The sequence below is a fragment of the Eschrichtius robustus genome, chromosome 8, assembly GCF_028021215.1.
Source record: "Eschrichtius robustus isolate mEscRob2 chromosome 8, mEscRob2.pri, whole genome shotgun sequence".
Lineage (NCBI taxonomy): Eukaryota > Metazoa > Chordata > Mammalia > Artiodactyla > Eschrichtiidae > Eschrichtius > Eschrichtius robustus.
In genome coordinates, this window is record NC_090831.1 from 84823607 (window position 1) to 84842937 (window position 19331).

The following is a 19331-nucleotide window of genomic DNA, read 5'->3' on the forward strand; positions in this document are numbered from 1 at the left end:
ATGACAGTAGCACGATGATTATTTTATTGACTTGTATTCTCTCAGCCTTTGGGGAGATCTTCTGTAATAGAAGAAAACAATAGTGATTCCATATAAATTGCTGGCAGTGGAGTGAAAATAACCTTTTTCTAACAGGCACTGCGTAAAAAAAGAATCTACGTCATATCTCCAATTCACCTCCAATCCACTGAAAATAAAACTGGAGTCTAGGGATGCAGAAAAATATTACATTGTAAAAAGGTCTTGAACTTCTGCAGTAAACAGAGCATACAACCAAGAGAAACAACAGCTTTAGCCTTCTGTACATATCAACAATAGTGTGGAGAAGGATAGCAATTCAGAGAGTTATTATTTACTTTTTGTCTGAATCATCAAGGTAACGTTTCCCTCAGAAAGACAACATGTGTGCCTCTGAGAATTACTTTTCCCTAAGCATAAAACAACAATTCATGCACATCACAGGTTGTTCCACATTTCTTCAATTATTCTGCATAGAAAAGATGCTGCAATTTGGAAGAAATATTTTCATAAATTTCTTAGTACTGGTATAACCACCTGTATTTATGTTCATGATAAAGGAAGAAATTAAGGATAAAAGATGCTTTTAATGTTCCCAAGATTTTCACTGAATGTTTCGGGTTCAATTATGAAAATCAATGCAACTTCATAGTGGGTGTTATGAAACATCAGATCTCATGAAGTGATTTCACAGATTAAATGGGAAACGTTGCTGTAAATTACACAATGATTTATTGGGCATTAGAGTGGGGGTTGAAGAGGAGGGAGAGAAAACATGTGTCTTCTTGCTTTTTCCTTCCTGAGCACCCTACCTGTCCTAGATCAGGGGTCTCCAACCCCCCAGCCTCTGACCGGTACCAGTCTGAGGCCTGTTAGGAACCGGGCCACACAGCAGGAGTTGAGCAGCGGGCGAGCGAGCGAAGCGCCATCTGCCGCTCCCCATTGCTTCCCATCGCTTCCCATTGCTCCTCATCACTCACATTACCACCTGAACCACCCTCCCCACCCTCCCCCCCGTCCGTGTAAAAATGTCTTCCATGAAACTGGTCCCTGGTGCCAAAAAGTTTGGGGACTGCTGTCCTGGATGACTTAAGAAGAAACATAAAATGGAGAACTGAGGATCTGAATATATAGGGTCTCCCAAATTCAGCTAGTGAATGTCTCTGAGTCAAGAGAAAGGGACTATGAAATATGAAATCAAAATGACCCTCAAGGGCCCTCTCTTGACATTAAATTGATCAAGAAGCACTCCCACCTCTGATTCTGTGAAAAGGGAATTTAAATTATCTTCTGAAAATTTCATCAGGAATACACTTTTCAGGTTTCAGAGAAAGACTAAAATAGCTTTAAGAAGAGTCGGAATGCTGGGATGCCCCTGAGCAAGTTGACACAACTCCCTGTGTAGACGCCAGGCAATGTCAACCAGCTCTGTGATCCTGAACCTTAGCACGGCCCCTCCTTCAAATCCAGAAGTCAACTCAGCTTCAGCACAGCTGGGATATCCTTAGACCAATGGGTCTGAATGAACACACTTCTACAGGACTACATCTACTTGGGGGCTCTTAGAGATACTCTATACAATTCCAAGAGCTTGTCTGATTGGGAGTCATCTTGCAGGATTTAGCCCCTTTAAACTCAAGCATCTGTGTGACTTCCCATGGAACTTCTGGGCTCAGTGAGTGACTTGGGAAAACAGTAGGATATATGAAGAGGACAAGGGCTCTGGGGGACATACTTTCATGCAGTAATATGTTACTGAGAGCTTAGCTTACTATGTGCCTGGAACTCTGGTATCAAACCTCAGTTCTGTCTCTGTGTCTTTTTTTTTTTTTTAGTCTCACTGAGTCTTAGTTTCTTCATCTATAAAATGGATATAGAGCAGGTAAGCAGATAATGGTAGAATTATAATCACCAAAGATCCTCTTAATGTTGAATATTTATAACCAGTACAAATTTGCTCTCCTACGGCCAAAGTCAGACTGAGTCTCATAATGCCAGATCGCTATACAGATCACTAAACCACTCCAAGAGAGTAGAAAGAAATGAAATCCACACAGAGTTCGATTTTTTAAAAATTTGGCAGTACAAAGCCTGAAAAGATAGTGATACTGTTAGAATGAATAGCAAAAAGATAATGAAGGCAAAAAGTCAGGAATGACTAGGAAAACTGTAAATAGAATTGTAAATGAAATTTCTTATTTTCTAACAAGAAATTTAACTGTACTTTTTATAAGGTACCTTGAACATTGTAAGACCTTTTCATTGGTATTACCTTTAATGCTTCAATAACAGCTGGTGGGTAGCTCAGTCCAACCATGTTTGATGTTCGTCTATACATTCTGGCAAAGTCAGAAGGGAAAAATGCAATATTATGTCTTACAAAGAAGAATTAGCAGGCCACAGACTTATACCAGTACTGACAATTAACAAGAAGTCATGTCATCTGATGGACCCACGGAGCCTAAAATTTCTTTTATAACCTTTTTCATAGTCATTCAAGTGGCCTATGAAATGAAATTAAAGCAATCCCAAACATGTACAGCATTGGAAATAAAAAAAATTAAGTCTATGTGCCCCAAATTGGAAATTAAATTATTAAAATGGGTCTCCTCTTCTGCTGGAAGTGAATTATAGTATAGCACGGACAGTATGTAATGTAGTACTTTAACCTGAAAAAGAACTCTTATGGGCAACCCATCTAGAAGAGCTTGTTCTTTAGAACTGTCAAAAACTAGAGAGAACTTCGAGCTGACCATGGCATTTCTAAAACGTGTAATTGTGTGATAAGGGTTGTAGGAAGAATAAATCGATTTCTGGAATCCATTTCTGGGGAAGGGGGGCAATTTAATTTCAGAGAGCAAAGTGACTTACAAAATTGGAAAGTGTCATGGGCAACTCAAACACCTTGAATGGACTCCTCCCTGGCTCAATACCCTCAACAAAGCATCCCTGACATGTTCCAAATGTAGACATCATCCGTATGTGTCACATGATGATGGATGAGACGTCCTTCTTTAAAAATTAGAGACTCAACTCAAACTAAACTTTCTCTAGTTAACATTAACAAAAAGAATTCAAAGCAAAGGCAAAAGCTTGTCCTAATGATGCTGCGGAGATACGTTTTTGCCATCTCTCATTCAAGACTGTCTGTTTCCACCCAGAGTTTTCAGCATTTATAAAGATACCAAAACGACATCAAAGCAAAGCCTTCGGTGATTAGAAACTGGTGTCCCTTTTGCTGCTTTGGTCACTGAATGACAGCCATCTTTACCTCTCCACAAATATCCCAGCTTGCACTGCGTGGACGATGCTCTTGAACCGCGGCTTCTCCTCGCTCCTTCTGAGTATCATACCCATCTGCCGTGTAAAGGTGGAGGCCAGCCAGTCTCGGACCTCAGAAGGCACCGCATCTGACTGAATGTCACTGAGCTCATCTTCCGTATCCAGGAGTCTCCTGAACCCAAGAAACAGAACCAGGACACAGATCAAATCTGAAGTTAGAGCTCTCTGTTCAAAGCAGCTGTTCCTTCTCTCCACCACACCTGCATACACAGGTGCAAAGAAACCAAAATAAATGGGCCACAAAAAAATCCAGCACCTTTTTGGCAAGGCTTGTGAAAGCCCACCATCTGTTTTTCAGGCTGGACAAAGGAACAAAGGAATCAGAGAAAGTCAAATATACTTCATCTCAGGCTTTGTAGGTCCCAGACACATTGCACTCAGGAGCACCCAGTATCTTTATTCCTAGATGGTCTGTGGAATTTGAACGAAATCTAAACCTTCCATTTAAAAATGCATTCACCGGGAGGTTTATTTCATAGATGGCCATGTGGCATTATTTTGTTTTAAAAATAATGGCACTTAAAAACTATAGACAACAATACTGTATTATAAACTTCACACTTACTAAGAGCCTTGATCTTAATAGTTCCCACCACAAAAAATAATAATTAGGAGGTGTTAGTTAACGTTACGGTGGTAATCATATTGTCATATATAAATATATCAAGTCAACACATTGTACACCTTAAATTTATACAATGTTACATGTCAATTACATCTCAATAAAAATAAATTTTAAAAAAGAAAAAGAAAGACTTTGCAAAGTATTACCCAAAACACATCAACCCAGTCCTCTGAAGTAATGAACCCAAATAATATCAACTGCTATTCTCTCTAGTTTGTCAGGACATTACAGAAACTTAAATGTCTAAATTTAAGCAAAATTTCCAAAACAATGCAGTTCTTTATTTGAGCACAGTGATTTAAGTCATCTGTCAGGTGTGCTCAGCAGATTTTTCAAATGTGTTCATAGGTCAGGCTAGAACAGAATATAAGTAGTAATAAATTACAATAAAACTTTGAATGTTGTATTTTATACTTATACTAAGCCCTACTAAAAATAAGCAGTAAAAACAGGTGTCAATGGAAAGTTTTGTTTTGTTTTTTTTCCCTTTAGACCCATCAATTGGGGGGTAGGGGAGAAAAATGTAACATTTGGGAAAAAACTATGGTATCAAATTTCCTTAAATTAGGAACCAAGCATATCACTGAAAACCAAGCCACACGATTCTTAGATTACTGGGAAATCCTTTTGAATTGGAATTTGGCATAGAAAAGTAATACAACACAAATACTAACAGAGAAGCTTATCTGAAGTAGAAAAAAGAAGAAAAGGCTTTCATGTTTACCATTTCCACGTTTTTCTAAAGAAAAGCAATTTTGTTACTTTCAAATTCATTTTACAATAGTAAAGTAACCGGAAGTGCTTTAGTATTTATGGATGATTCAAGTGGAGAGGGTCTGCTAAGTAAATCAATAACATACCTAAGGATTAAGGGAGGAATACTGGGTGTTTAAGAGAACAAATGCTTCTCCATCCCTTCAGGAGCTTCCATTTACAGATAGATAATGTGAATTAAAACATGAACATAATTTTTAGGCTGAGATGAATAATATGCAATAATTCCAGTCGAACTCTACATTTGATTAAAAATCTGGTAAGATTTTTAAAAATCACTTTTTTTCCTCTTACATTTTCTTAGTTCACTGTCATAATGGGCATGTGAGAGATAAGTTCTATTAGCTCCTTTTTATAAATGAGCAGGTACAGAGGATATGTGATGTTCAAATCTACCCCATTTGTTTGTGAAAACTAAAGCTCCAAGACCAATCATTTGAATGCTACCTCCTACATGCCATGGGGGACATTTCAGAAAAGCCATATAACAGAAAATTTATATTACCACATCAACTTCTTGTCATTTTAGCTTACCTGGTTTCATCAATGTATACGGATTCAAGCACTGTGGCTGCATATTCCAAATTCTTCTTAAGATCTACCACTGAAGCCTCCCCTCTCTCTAACTGTTTGACCAAAGACCGTAACCTGGGGGGAAAAGACATGATTCAATTAGAATAGAGGAAAAACAATTAGAGGAAACCAAAGATAATCCTACAATTAGAGGGACACAGTTTATAACCATTAAATGTTTTTATTTATCCCAATATATTTGAAAGGAAAATACAAATCTAATGATGGAACTGACCAGTATTTCTCAAAGAAGCAAGTTATAAAATAAATGCACACATTTTTTCCACTCTAAATCAAGAAAAAAAATATTCTCATCTACCAGGCACTGACAGCCCCCAACACTTTCTAACTACCTTTTATCTTGCTAAGAGTTTCCTAAATTATCAGTGATTTTGCTTCTCTTCTGATTTTCGTATTTTTTTGGTCCTAACTGGATGTAGTAAAGCATGACCAGCAATAACATCACCAAACACTGCTTGAGATCCTGCTATGCTGCAGGTACTTTGTTCAGCTGTGACCATAGAGAATAGCAGTCTCATGGCCCACACATGTTCCAAGACAGGTGAGGAGACTTAGACCACCAAAATAACCACAGAGGGCTGCATAAGGAATACATGAAGGCAAACTGTTTTACTGGACAGGAAGAATTCCTCTAGGAGCAGATAAATACCCTGGTTTTTTATTTTGTTTTTTGTTTTCTTTAAGGAGGATGGATGACAAACCAAGGTACTGAGGACAAGACCTTTCCCACTGCTAATCAAGAGTTCCAGACAGTAAAAGAGAAACAATAAAACATGCTCTCCTCTTATGTACATGAACACTATCCCCACAGAGAAGGACTCAGTACATATGAGAGCAATAAAATGCCAACAGATTATCAAAGACCAGCAACTGGGAACACTGTAAATACCACAGAGATATGGAGATTGGACAACTCTTCAGGCTCTTTGACAGCCAGCAAAGAAGAGAAACTTTGAGGACAACCTTGGGTTTGAATTGTACATCACAGAGTATCAGCTATGCAATCCCAGGCAATAGCTGAATGTCAGCTATAAAATGAAGAAGCAACCACCAAATTTCCTAGGTTGATATAAAGATTCAATCAAATTGATATTGATGTACTCACATCAACCATGTGACCTACGATTGGTAATTTTTTTCAGCTTTACTGAATATAATTGATATATAACATTGTGTCCTTATACAACATGATGATTTGATACACATATATGTTGCAAAATGACTACCACAGTAAGGCTAGTTAATACAGCCAACACCTCATAAATTTAATTTCTTCTTCTGGTGAGAACACTTAGGATTTACTATTCTAGCAACTTTCGTATACAATACCTAAAACCAGTACTTGCTAACTATAACCACCAGGTTGTACATTAGATCCCCAGAATTCATTTATCTTACAACTGTAAGTCTGTACTCTGACCAACTTCCCCCATTTCCCCGTTGTTTTTTAAAAAGGCATTTGTTATCATTATTGTCATTGTTGTTATTCAGTGACCTTGGTCATCAAAGGTAACCAGATGAGAAACATGCTATCAGGATACTTAAGATTATTATCAAGTCTCCATTTCCCAAGGCTGCTCCCACTTTTCCGACTTCAAAATATCCTCGGATTTGCATTTATAAGAGAGCACAGGTCAACTTCTCTGCAAGGCATAAACTACTCCCCTCCAGATCTACATGAAAATGATCAACAATAAAGAAAGAGGAAAAACTCAGGATCACCCTTAAAAAGTAGGCAAGAGGGTCAGCCATACAAAATAAATTCCCAGGAATTTCAGTGACGTAAAATACAGAGGAAATTAGATTGAGGGTAGTGGCTATCTGACTTGTGAATCTCCAACATGCAAAAGGGAAATATGCAAAGGAAATCAGCAGAGGCCTCTGCAGGCTTGGAGGTGAGCGTTAGCCTGGGGATCCCATAAGCAGCACTAGGAAGTGTTCTGGTTTCAAAGGCAGTGCGAGACAGGGAGTTGGCATGGAAGGGTTTATCAGTCCCTCACACACAGTGGACAGCCAGCCTGCCAAACAATGGGGAGACTGCAGAGGCAAGCCCTGAGAGTTGTTCCAAATAAGAAATGGAAGCTCTTTAGCAAAACACATTCCTGGCTAAGTGCCTCCAATTCTGACTCTCACCTCCAGGAGCCCAACTACCCCCAGCCTGTTTTGACTCTCCACTGGCAAGGAAAAATGAGGGTAAGTTTAAACTTTCTAAAAATTTTCTCCCTTGATTTGGGGCTTAAAGATTCTACCAGGAATTGACATGAATCCCTAATAGGACCCATCTCAGCTCTCAAAACCTAAAAGGAGAAGATAAAACATAAAAAATGATGAGGGAAACTACAAGACTAACAGAAGTAAGAACCAGATAATTCTATCTTCCTACGAAAGGGAAATAAGAAATAAACAAACAGAAGCAGCTTTAATCAAATAAGTTTTCCTAGACTGAAGAAAAACCTTTATAAGCAGATGAAAAGGGATCAAATAAAACCAGAAAAAGAAATCCAACATATGCAGTTGTAATTTTTTATCTCCAAGAATAAAAAAACAAAAGGCAAAAATTGTTGAGAAAAAAATATATTACTTACAAAGTAATAAAAATTCAAGCTGGCCATAAGACTTCAACCATGCCAAATATCAAAAAGCAATTTAATAACAACACCAGTTTTTGAAAATAATATGGTATAATTCAAGATATCTATATCTACCTATGTATAGTAGCACTGCCATGTATATGTGAAGCCAACAAATACATTCTCAGTTGTGGACAAGCTCAAAATTTCATCATTAATATGCTTTTCCAGAAAATAAGAACAAAAACAAAAAAACTTTAAGGCCAACTCTGGGACAGTGATCTTTCAAGGAGGATACATTCATGGATCTCCAATTAAATTGACTCGTGACCAGAGGAGCTTCAAGATGGTGGAAGAGTAAGACGCAGAGATCACCTTCCTCCCCACAAATACATCAGAAATACATCTACACGTGGAACAACTCCTACAGAACACCTACTGAACGCTGGCAGAAGACCTCAGACCTCCCAAAAGGCAAGAAACTCCCCACGTACTTGGGTAGGGTAAAAGAAAAAAGAAAAAACAGAGAAAAAAGAATAGGGACAGGATCTGCACCACTGGGAGGGAGCTGTGAAGGAGGAAAGGTTTCCACACACTAGAAGCCCATTCGCGGGCGGAGACTGCGAGTGGCAGAGGGGGTAAGCTTCGGAGCCACGGAGGAGAGCACAGCCACAGGGATGCGGAGGGCAAAGCGGAGAGATTCCCGCATAGAGGATAGGGGCCGAGCAGCACTCACCAGCCCGAGAGGCCTGTCTGCTCACCCGCCGAGGCGGGCGGGGGCTGGGAGCTGAGGCTCGGGCTTCGGTCGGATCGCAGGGAGAGGACTGGGGTTGGCGGCGTGAACACAGCCTGAAGGGGGCTAGTGCGCCACAGCTAGTCGGGAGGGAGTCTGGGAAAAAGTCTGGAGCTGCAGAAGAGTCGAGACTTTTTCTTGCCTCTTTGTTTCCTGGAGCGCGAGGAGAGGGGATTAAGAGCGCCGCTTAAAGGAGCTCCAGAGACAGGCGCGAGCCGCGGCTATCAGCGCGGACCCCAGAGACGGGCATGAGACACTAAGGCTGCTGCTGCTGCCACCAAGAAGCCTGTGTGCGAGCACAGGTCACTCTCCACACCGCCCCTCCCGGGAGCCTGTGCAGCCCGCCACTGCCAGGCTCCCGTGATCCGGGGACAACTTACCCGGGAGAACGCACGGCGCGCCTCAGGCTGGTGCAACGTCACGCCGGCCTCTGCCGTGCAGGCTCGCCCCGTATCGTACCCCTCCCTCCCCCGGCCTGAGTGAGCCAGAGCCCCCGAAGAAGCTGCTCCTTTAACCCCATCCTGTCTGAGTGAAGAACAGACACCCTCAGGCGACCTACACGCAGAGGAGGGTCCAAATCCAAAGCTGAACCCCGGGAGCTGTGCGAACAAAGAAGAGAAAGGGAAATCTCTCCCAGCAGCCTCGGGAGCAGCGGATTAAATCTCCACAGTCAACTTGATGTACCTGCATCTGTGGAATACCTGAATAGACAATGAATCATCCCAAATTGAGGAGGTGGACTTTGGGAGCAACAATATATATATATATTTGCCCCTTTTTCTCTTTTTGTGAGTGTGTATGTGTATGCTTCTGTGTGTGATTTTGTCTGTATAGCTTTGCTTTTACCATTTGTCCTAGGGTTCTGTCCATTTTTTTTTTATTACTTAAAAAAACTTTTTTTCTTAACAATTATTTTTTATTTTAATAACTTTATTTTATTTTATTTTACTTTATTTTATTTTATCTTCTTCTTTCTTTCTTTCTTTTTTTCTTCCTTTTATTCTGAGCTGTGTGGAGGACAGGTTCTTAGTGCTCCAGCCAGGCATCAGGGCTGTGCCACTGAGGTGGGAGAGCCAAGTTCAGGACACCGGTCCACAAGAGACCTCCCAGCTCCACATAATATCAAATGGTGAAAATCTCCCAGAGCTCTCCATCTCAACGCCAAGACCCAGCTCCACTCAATGACCAGCAAGCTACAGTGCAGGACACCCTATGCCAAACAACTAGCAAGACAGGAACACAAACCCATCCATTAGCACAGAGGCTGCCTAAGGTCATAATAAGGCCACAGACACCCCGAAACACACCACCAGACGTGGACCTGCCCACCAGAAAGACAAGATCCAGCCTCATCCACCGGAATACAGGCACTACTCCCCTCCACCAGGAAGCCTACACAACCCACTGAACCAACCATAGCTACTGGGGACAGACACCAAAAACAACAGAAACTACGAACCTGCAGCCTGCGAAAAGGAGACCCCAAACACAGTAAGTTAAGCAAAATGAGAAACACACAGCAGAGGAAGGAGCAAGGCAAAAACCCACCAAACCAAACAAATGAAGAGCAAATAGCCAGTATACCTGAAAAAGAATTCAGAATAATGATACTAAAGATGATCCAAAATCTGGGAAATAGAATGGAGAAAATACAAGAAACGTTTAACAAGGACCTAGAAGAACTAAAGAGCAAACAAAGATGAACAACACAATAAATGAAATTAAAAATTCACTAGAAGGAATCAATAGCAGAATAACTGAGGCAGAAGAACGGATAAGTGACCTGGAAGATAAAATAGTGGAAATAACTACTGCTGAGCAGAATAAAGAAAAAAGAATGAAAAGAATTGAGGACAGTCTCAGAGACCTCTGGGACAACATTAAATGCACCAACATTTGAATTATAGGGGTCCCAGAAGAAGAAGAGAAAAAGGGACTGAGAAAATATTTGAAGAGATTGTAGTTGAAAACTTCCCTAATATGGGAAAGGAAATAGTCAATCAAGTCCAGGAAGCACAGAGAGTCCCATACAGGATAAATCCAAGGAGAAACACGCCAAGACACATATTAATCGAAATATCAAATTTTAAATACAAAGAACAAATATTAAAAGCAGCAAGGGAAAAACAACAAATAACACATAAGGGAATCCCCATAAGGTTAACAGCTGATCTTTCAGCAGAAACTCTGCAAGCCAGAAGGGAGTGGCAGGACATATTTAAAGTGATGAAAGAGAAAAAACTACAACCAAGATTACTCTACCCAGCAAGGATCTCATTCAGATTTGACAGAGAAATTAAAAGCTTTACAGACAAGCAAAAGCTAAGAGAATTCAGCACCACCAAACCAGCTTTACAACAAATGCTAAAGGAACTTCTCTAGGCAGGAAACACAAGAGAAGGGAAAGACCTACAATAATAAACCCAAAACAATTCAGAAAATGGTAATAGGAACATACATATTGATAATTACCTTAAATGTAAATGGATTAAATGCTCCAACCAAAAGACATAGACTGGCTGAATGGATACAAAAACAAGACCCGTATATATGCTGTCTACAAGAGACCCACTTCAGACCTAGGGACACATACAGACTGAAAGTGAGGGGATGGAAGAAGATATTCCATGCAAATGGAAATCAAAAGAACGCTGGAGGAGCAATTCTCATATCAGACAAAATAGACTTTCAAACAAAGACTATTACAAGAGACAAAGAAGGACACTACATAATGATCAAGGGATTGATCCAAGAAGAAGACATAACAATTGTAAATATTTAGGCACCCAACACAGGAGCACCTCAATACATAAGGCAAATACTAACAGCCATAAAAGGGGAAATCGACAGTAACACAATCATAGTAGGAGACTTTAACACCCCACTTTCACCAATGGACACATCATCCAAAATGAAAATAAATAAGGAAACACAAACTTTAAATGATACATTAAACAAGATGGACTTAATTGATATTTATAGGACATTCCATCCAAAAACAACAGAATACACATTCTTCTCAAGTGCTCATGGAACATTCTCCAGGATAGATCATATCTTGGGTCATAAATCAAGCCTTGGTAAATTTAAGAAAATTGAAATCGTATCAAGTATCTTTTCCGACCACAACACTATGAGACTAGATATCAATTACAGGAAAAAATCTCTAAGAAATACAAACACATGGAGGCTAAACAACACACTACATAATAGCCAAGAGATCACTGAAGAAATCAAAAAATACCTAAAACAAATGACAATGAAAACACAACGACCCAAAACCTATGGGATGCAGCAAAAGCAGTTCTAACAGGGAAGTTTCTAGCTATACAAGCCTACCTTAAGAAACAAGAAACATCTCAAATAAACAACCTAACCTTACACCTAAAGTAATTAGAGAAAGAAGAACAAAAAACCCCCAAAGTTAGCAGAAGGAAAGAAATCATAAAGATCAGATCAGAAATAAAGGAAAAAGAAATGAAGGAAATGATAGCAAAGGTCAAGAAAACTAAAAACTGGTTCTTTGAGAAGATAAACAAAATTGATAAACCATTAGCCAGACTCATCAAGAAAAACAGGGAGAAGACTCAAATCAATAGAATTAGAAATGAAAAAGGAGAAGTAACAACTGACACTGCAGAAACACAAAGGATCATGAGAGATTACTACAAACAACTATATGCCAATAAAATGGACAACCTGGAAGAAATGGACAAATTCTTAGAAATGCACAACCTTCCAACGCTGAACCAGGAAGAAATAGAAAATATAAATAGACCAATCACAAGCACTGAAATTGAAACTGTGATTAAAAATCTTCCAACAAACAAAAGCCCAGGACCAGGTGGCTTCACAGGGGAATTCTATCAAACATTTAGAGAAGAGCTAACACCTATCCTTCTCAAATTCTTCCAAAATATAGCAGAGGGAGGAACACTCCCCAACTCATTCTACGAGACCACCATCACCCTGATACCAAAACCAGACAAAGATGTCACAAAAAAAGAAAACTATAGGCCAATATCATTGATGAACATAGATGCAAAAATCCTCAACAAAATACTAGCAAACAGAATCCAACAGCACATTAAAAGGATCATACACTATGATCAAGTGGGGTTTATCTCAGGAATGCAAGGATTCTTCAATATACGCACATCAATCAATGTGATACACCATATTAACAAATTGAAAGAGAAAAACCATATCATCATCTCAATAGATGCAGAGAAAGCTTTTGACAAAATTCAGCACCCATTTATGATAAAAACCCTCCCGAAAGTAGGCATAGAGGGACCTTTCCTCAACATAATAAAGGCCATATATGACAAACCCACAGCCAACATCGTCCTCAATGGTGAAAAACTGAAACCATTTCCACTAAGATCAGGAACAAGACACGGTTGCCCACTCTCACCACTATTATTCAACATAGTTTTGGAATTTTTAGCCACAGCAATCAGAGAAGAAAAAGAAATAAAAGGAATCCAAATCGGAAAAGAAGAAGTAAAGCTGTCACTGTTTGCAGATGACATGATACTATATGTAGAGAATCCTAAAGATGCTACCAGAAAACTAGTAGAGCTAATCAATGAATTTGGTAAAGTAGCAGGATACAAAATTAATGCACAGAAATCTCTTGCATTCCTATACACTAATGATGAAAAATCGAAAGTGAAATTAAGAAAACACTCCCATTTACCATTGTAACAAAAAGAATAAGATATCTAGGAATAAACCTACCTAAGGAGACAAAAGACCTGTATGCAGAAAATTATATGACACTGATGAAAGACATTAAAGATGATACAAATAGATGGAGAGATATACCATGTTCCTGGATTGGAAGAATCAACATTGTGAAAATGACTCTACTACCCAAAGCAATCTACAGATTCAATGCAATCCCTATCAAACTACCAATGGCATTTTTTCACAGAACCAGGACAAAAAATTTCACAATTTGTATGGAAACACAAAAGACCCCGAATAGCCAAAGCAATCTTGAGAAAGAAAAACGGAGCTGGAGGAATCAGGCTCCCTGACTTCAGACTATACTACAAACTACAGTAATCAAGACAATATGGTACTGGCACAAAAACAGAAATATAGATCAATGGAACAGGATAGAAAGCCCAGAGATAAACCCACGCACATATGGTCACCTTATTTTGATAAAGGAGCCAAGAATATACAGTGGAGGAAAGACAGCCTCTTCAATAAGTGGTGCTGGGAAAACTGGACAGCTACATGTAGAAAAATGAAATTAGAACACTCCCTAACACCATACACAAAAATAAACTCAAAATGGATTAAAGACCTAAATGTAAGGCCAGACACTATCAAACTCTTAGAGGAAAACATAGGCAGAACACTCTCTGACATAAATCACAGCAAGATCCTTTTTGACCCACCTCCCAGAGAAATGGAAATAAAAACACAAATAAACAAATGGGACCTAATGAAACTTAAATCTTTTGCACAGCAAAGGAAACCATAAACAAGACGAAAAGACAACCATCAGAATGGGAGAAAATATTTGCAAATGAAGCAACTGACAAAGGATTAATCTCCAAAATTTACAAGCAACTCATGCAGCTCAATATCAAAAAAACAAAAAACCCAATCCAAAAATGGGCAGAAGACCTAAATAGACATTTCTCCAAACAAGATAAACAGATTGCCAACAAACACATGAAAGAATGCTCAACATCATTATTCATTAGAGAAATGCAAATCAAAACTACAATGAGATATCATCTCACACCGGTCAGAATGGCCATCATCAAAAAATCTACAAACAATAAATGCTGGAGAGGGTGTGGAGAAAAGGGAACCCTCTTGCACTGTTGGTGGGAATGTAAATTGATACAGCCACTATGGAGAACAATGTGGATTTTCCTTTAAAAACTAAAAATAGAACTACCATATGACCCAGCAATCCCACTACTGGGCATATACCCTGAGAAAACCATAATTCAAAAAGAGGCACGTACCAAAATGTTCATTGCAGCTCTATTTACAATAGCCAGGACATGGAAGCAACCTAAGTGTCCATCAACAGATGAATGGATAAAGAAGATGTGGCACATATATACAATGGAATATTACTCAGCCATAAAAAGGAACGAAAGTGAGTTATTTGTAGTGAGGTGGATGGACCTAGAGACTGTCATACAGAGTGAAGTAAGTCAGAAAGAGAAAAACAAATACCGTATGTTAACATATATATGGAATCTGAAAAAAAAGAAAAAAAGAAAAAAAAAGATCAGAAGAACCTGGGGGCAAGACGGGAATAAAGATGCAGAACTACTAGAGAATGGACTTGAGGATATAGGGAGGGGGAAGGGTAAGCTGGGACAAAGTGAGACAGTGCCATGGACATATATACACTACCAAACATAAAATAGATAGCTAGTGGGAAGCAGCTGCATAGCACAGGGAGATCAGCTCGGTGCTTTGTGACCACCTAGAGGTGTGGGATAGGGAGGGTGGGAGGGAGACGCAAGCGGGAGGAAATATGGGGATACATGTATATGTATAACTGATTCACTTTGTTATAAAGCACAAACTAACACACCATTGTAAAGCAATTATACTCCAATAAAGATGTTAAAAATAAATAAATAAATAAATAAATTGACTCATGACCAAGATTTAACAAAGCCAACCTTAACAACATGGAAAAGTAGTTTAAAAAGATTAAAAATGAGTGGTAGATGAAATATAATGCTAACTATACAAGGACAACTACACATGAAAATGACTGATACATCTTCTTTTCCTAAGACAAGCTCCTATTCCTAGTGTAAATGTTTCCTATGTCACTTTTATGGACTAAAAACTAATTATAATCATTCAGAAAACAATTGAAATTATTAAGAACATTATATGGAATATCACTTTATAGCCATTACTATTAACAAGTCCCACTCCAGGGAAAGCACAATATTGGGGGAACTGAGTCGTGAAGAGCCTCACATCATCCTGCAATATGTCATCCAGGACCCTAGGCCACAGCAGGAGTAGTGCTCTCGGGGAAAGCATCACCTGGACTCCCGCTCAGCAGTTCAGATCAGCAGCACTGAAAATCATCTCCCCCAGAAAGTCCCAGACTTTATGCCATAATTAGCAGAAAATCAGCAGTGTGGGGCTTCCCCCAGATGTAGTCACCAGTAGTGCCTGACAGACATTAGGTACGGCCACATTTATGTATCCAGTGCAAAAGTCTGACGTAACAGAAAGCTGTAAACAGAAGCAAACCCCTAGCCCAGTGGCTTCGACAAAGCCAGAGATGAAATGACACAGAATAAAGTACTTCCGGGATGCGTAAGACATACTAGAAATTCACATCTACTCCCATCTCTCTAGTTAATGAGATGAGCAGAAGATCCACCAACACCCTGGCAGACATGACGGTAGCCTAGGACAACATATCCACAGAGTTTATGGAAAACACCCAGCAACATTCACCTCTCTTTATTCAAGGACAACTAAACAGGAAAAAAATATATCTACAGAAAGATTCAGCAATAAAGAAAGTGGAGAATAGTCTTCAAAATGCAGAGGAAGGACTCACTTTTCAAAAGAAGATTCACTAAAGGAAACACAAGTAAATTTTAGGGAGCATCTGCTTTGTGTTCAATAAAATTCAAGAAAACAGATCTGTGAAACAAAGGTGAAAGCTGAAATCATAATGTAATAAAAGTGAACATACTGAGAGAGAAGAAGAAATGAAAAAGAAACAAAACATGACAATAAAAAGACTATAAGAACTTTTTTTTTAAAAAGTGACCAACTTCCTATATACCCAGCTCCTATTTGGACTAGCACCTGTCACAGGTATAAGCTACAGCTGTCCCTGTCTACACAGCTGCCAGCTTTCTGCTTTATGTAGCTGCCACACAAACCCTAGGAAATTCCAGATGTCCCTATTTTCAAATATTGTTGAGTTCTAGGGTATCACTCAGGTGGGTGCTGTTCCACTGGTCCCTCAGTCCCTCCTCTCCTCCAATCCTTTATCCTTCTTGGAACATCCTGCCTTGACCCTCACCCCACTCTGCCACCTACCATCTACCTCTTGGTAAAATTGCTGCTTTGTGGGCAGAAGAGTTTCAAATTAGCCTTTCACCACTAGTCACCAACTAGTCTCTAAAACTGAAAAATGTCCTAAAGTTTTGGGAATAAGGAGGCACCCTTCCCTAGTACAGGTTTGCCCTAGATCTCAAGCCATCAGAGTGCAGGTTTGCCCTAGATCTCAATCCATCTTAAGAAGGGTTGTCTAAAAATAGCCAAGATCCTTCATACCCATACTACAAAGTATTTTTGTTAAACTTGGAGAAGACTAGCTAAGCAGGAAGGCTCAGATGCCTTCCTTTGTTTTCCTAGTAAAGATTGTCTGGATGTTTTTCTATGTGAATTCATTTACCTAAAAGGCCAATGTCCCCAAGGACAGGTCCCACGGTAAGTTGCAGTCTGTACATCTAGCTTTTTAATACTATTCAAAAGGATTTTTGGTCTGGGCACCTAAAGGAAGGGAGGGAGGGAGGGAGGGAGAAGGGAAACATATAATACAACAAAAATAACAATAGAGTTTCTCTTCTGAGTGAATGTTCATAGTTTCCAGCACTCCATCCATTTCTGTCACTGTGGCTGCCAGATAATAGTTCCAGTATAGAAGCGCAACACCGTTTTAGGAATAGCTTACACTTTCAAACTTTGGCAAGATGTCTTTCTCTGAAGAGAGTGTATAATTTCATTGTGGATGAGCCCTTGCATCTTTACACGAATCTTTCATTTCTCCACATAAACTCTTTGCTTTCTCTAGGCTTCTTTGCTACAAGGCATATGATGAAATGCTGCATCACTTCGGTTCCTAGTGCCCTCAGGTCTGGAGCAAGTCCTGGATGGATGCTGAGTTGCTTGGAGACTATGTCATTATTTGGGATGTAGAAAAGTGTTGGAAGAGAGAAACTAAGTGAGGCAAGGCCCACACACTGTATTTTGGAACTTGAAAGGTTGTTGGAGTGGAAGAGACAAAGTCTTCTTTTTTTCCACAAAGATAATTTCTAGGACCAATGGGGTTGACTTTATTAGGAAGCAACCTTTGGACTCAACTTCTTAACTTAGAAAACTGCCCTACAATGGACTCGGCATTATTCCCTGCCCAAGTGAGTGCTCCAAAACCCTTCAACACCATGTCTTGAGAGCACATACATTTGCTGAGCTGGAATGAAATCAGAAAAGAACAAGCAAAAATAAATTGGAATAAAGAGTCATGAAACAAACTTCCTTACATCTGTCCATTCTGCCCAAGGTTATTCCTCCTGAGAATGGATAAGCAGCTCCTAAAATGCCAGTGTGGCCGCCAACGGCTGTTGTCTCAGACAGACTTTGTTAGTTTGAAAGAATGTCAAAGGGAACTGGATCCTTTACAGCACTTCCCGTACATGTCCCAATGAATCATGTGTCCTAAAAACTCATTTGAATAAAAAAAATCACCATCTCAGTTCATCACATCCGTGTATTTGTAAGGCAAAGGCGTCTCTGTGTATTTACACACACCTGTTTCCTCTGTCACTTCCCTCCCTGCCACTTACCTAAATGCCATAGAAAGTAAACTGAAACAACTCCTCCAAATGGGATTTCAGGCTTATGTTTTAACGTCACCCAATGATGCCATCTGAATATTTTTCTGGAGATCTGTTTGTTTCTATAATTAACATTGTGGTACTTGAAACATCCCTTCAACATTGACTGAGTGCTCTCTGAATGCAGATACTGTGATAGGCTCCAGGAATACAAAGGGGGACAATGCAGTGCCTTCCCTCAATTAGGGAAGACAGACAGCTAATCAGCACCTACCGTGCAAGTACAGCAAGCGTGATGGCAGAGTGCGACAAGGGTGCTAAGAAAGCACACAGGAGAGGAATCTCCAAGTAACAAGGCCCTCCCTAGAAGAGGTGACATCAGAGCTGAACTGAGGCCATATAGGCATCATCCAGGCAAGAAAGGTGGGATAGAGAAATGGTGGACTCGGAAGACGGTGATCCATTCAAGGAATCCCATGGTGGCTGGAACTCAGGGGACATGAAGAGATAAAACTTCAGAACAAGGCTGGAGTGAGACCCTGGTGGGCTTAGCAGGCCAAGCTAAAGAAATTTCATTTTCTCCTGGAGATAACGGGGAGTCCCTGGAGAATTTTTAAATGGGGTGGGAGGTGGTGTGATAAGATTGGCAATTTAGAAAGATCAATCTAGCAATAGAGTAGAGGAGTGCAGGTCCTTGGTGAGTGGGGAGATTCTATATTTTTGTTGTAATTTGGCTTGTCTGGTACCCTGAACAGTGGAGTACGAATATCATTTCTCCTGTGATAGCACTTTGATAAGGTGTTGCAGGAATATGGTTAGGCAGTGTGGATCACTGGTTTTAGTAATTTCTAGGAAAGGGCTTGTTTTAGGTATGTGGTTTCCTGATTTAGTGACCTCCAGACCAAAAACAAGAATACCAACAAAAATAATGACTGGCAAGAAGAGCCCAGTTATGTAACTTTTACCCCCTGTCAATGCCGTAAGTAAACCAATTTTGCTTTTACAGTTCTCAATTACACATGCTT

General features: G+C 39.7%; 1 protein-coding gene across 8 annotated transcripts in view; it reads right to left on the minus strand.

The window, feature by feature from the left end:
• Positions 1-19331, minus strand: part of PDE1C (phosphodiesterase 1C) — a 525463-nt gene that overhangs the window by 94959 nt on the left and 411173 nt on the right. For all 8 annotated transcript variants that reach the window (XM_068549261.1, XM_068549257.1, XM_068549256.1 and 5 more), the window contains 3 exons: positions 5294-5407; positions 3290-3472; positions 2291-2357 (listed from right to left, as the gene is read on the minus strand). In XM_068549261.1, the coding sequence (XP_068405362.1) occupies positions 2291-2357; positions 3290-3472; positions 5294-5407 (364 nt within the window). The remainder of the gene's footprint in view (positions 1-2290; positions 2358-3289; positions 3473-5293; positions 5408-19331) is intronic.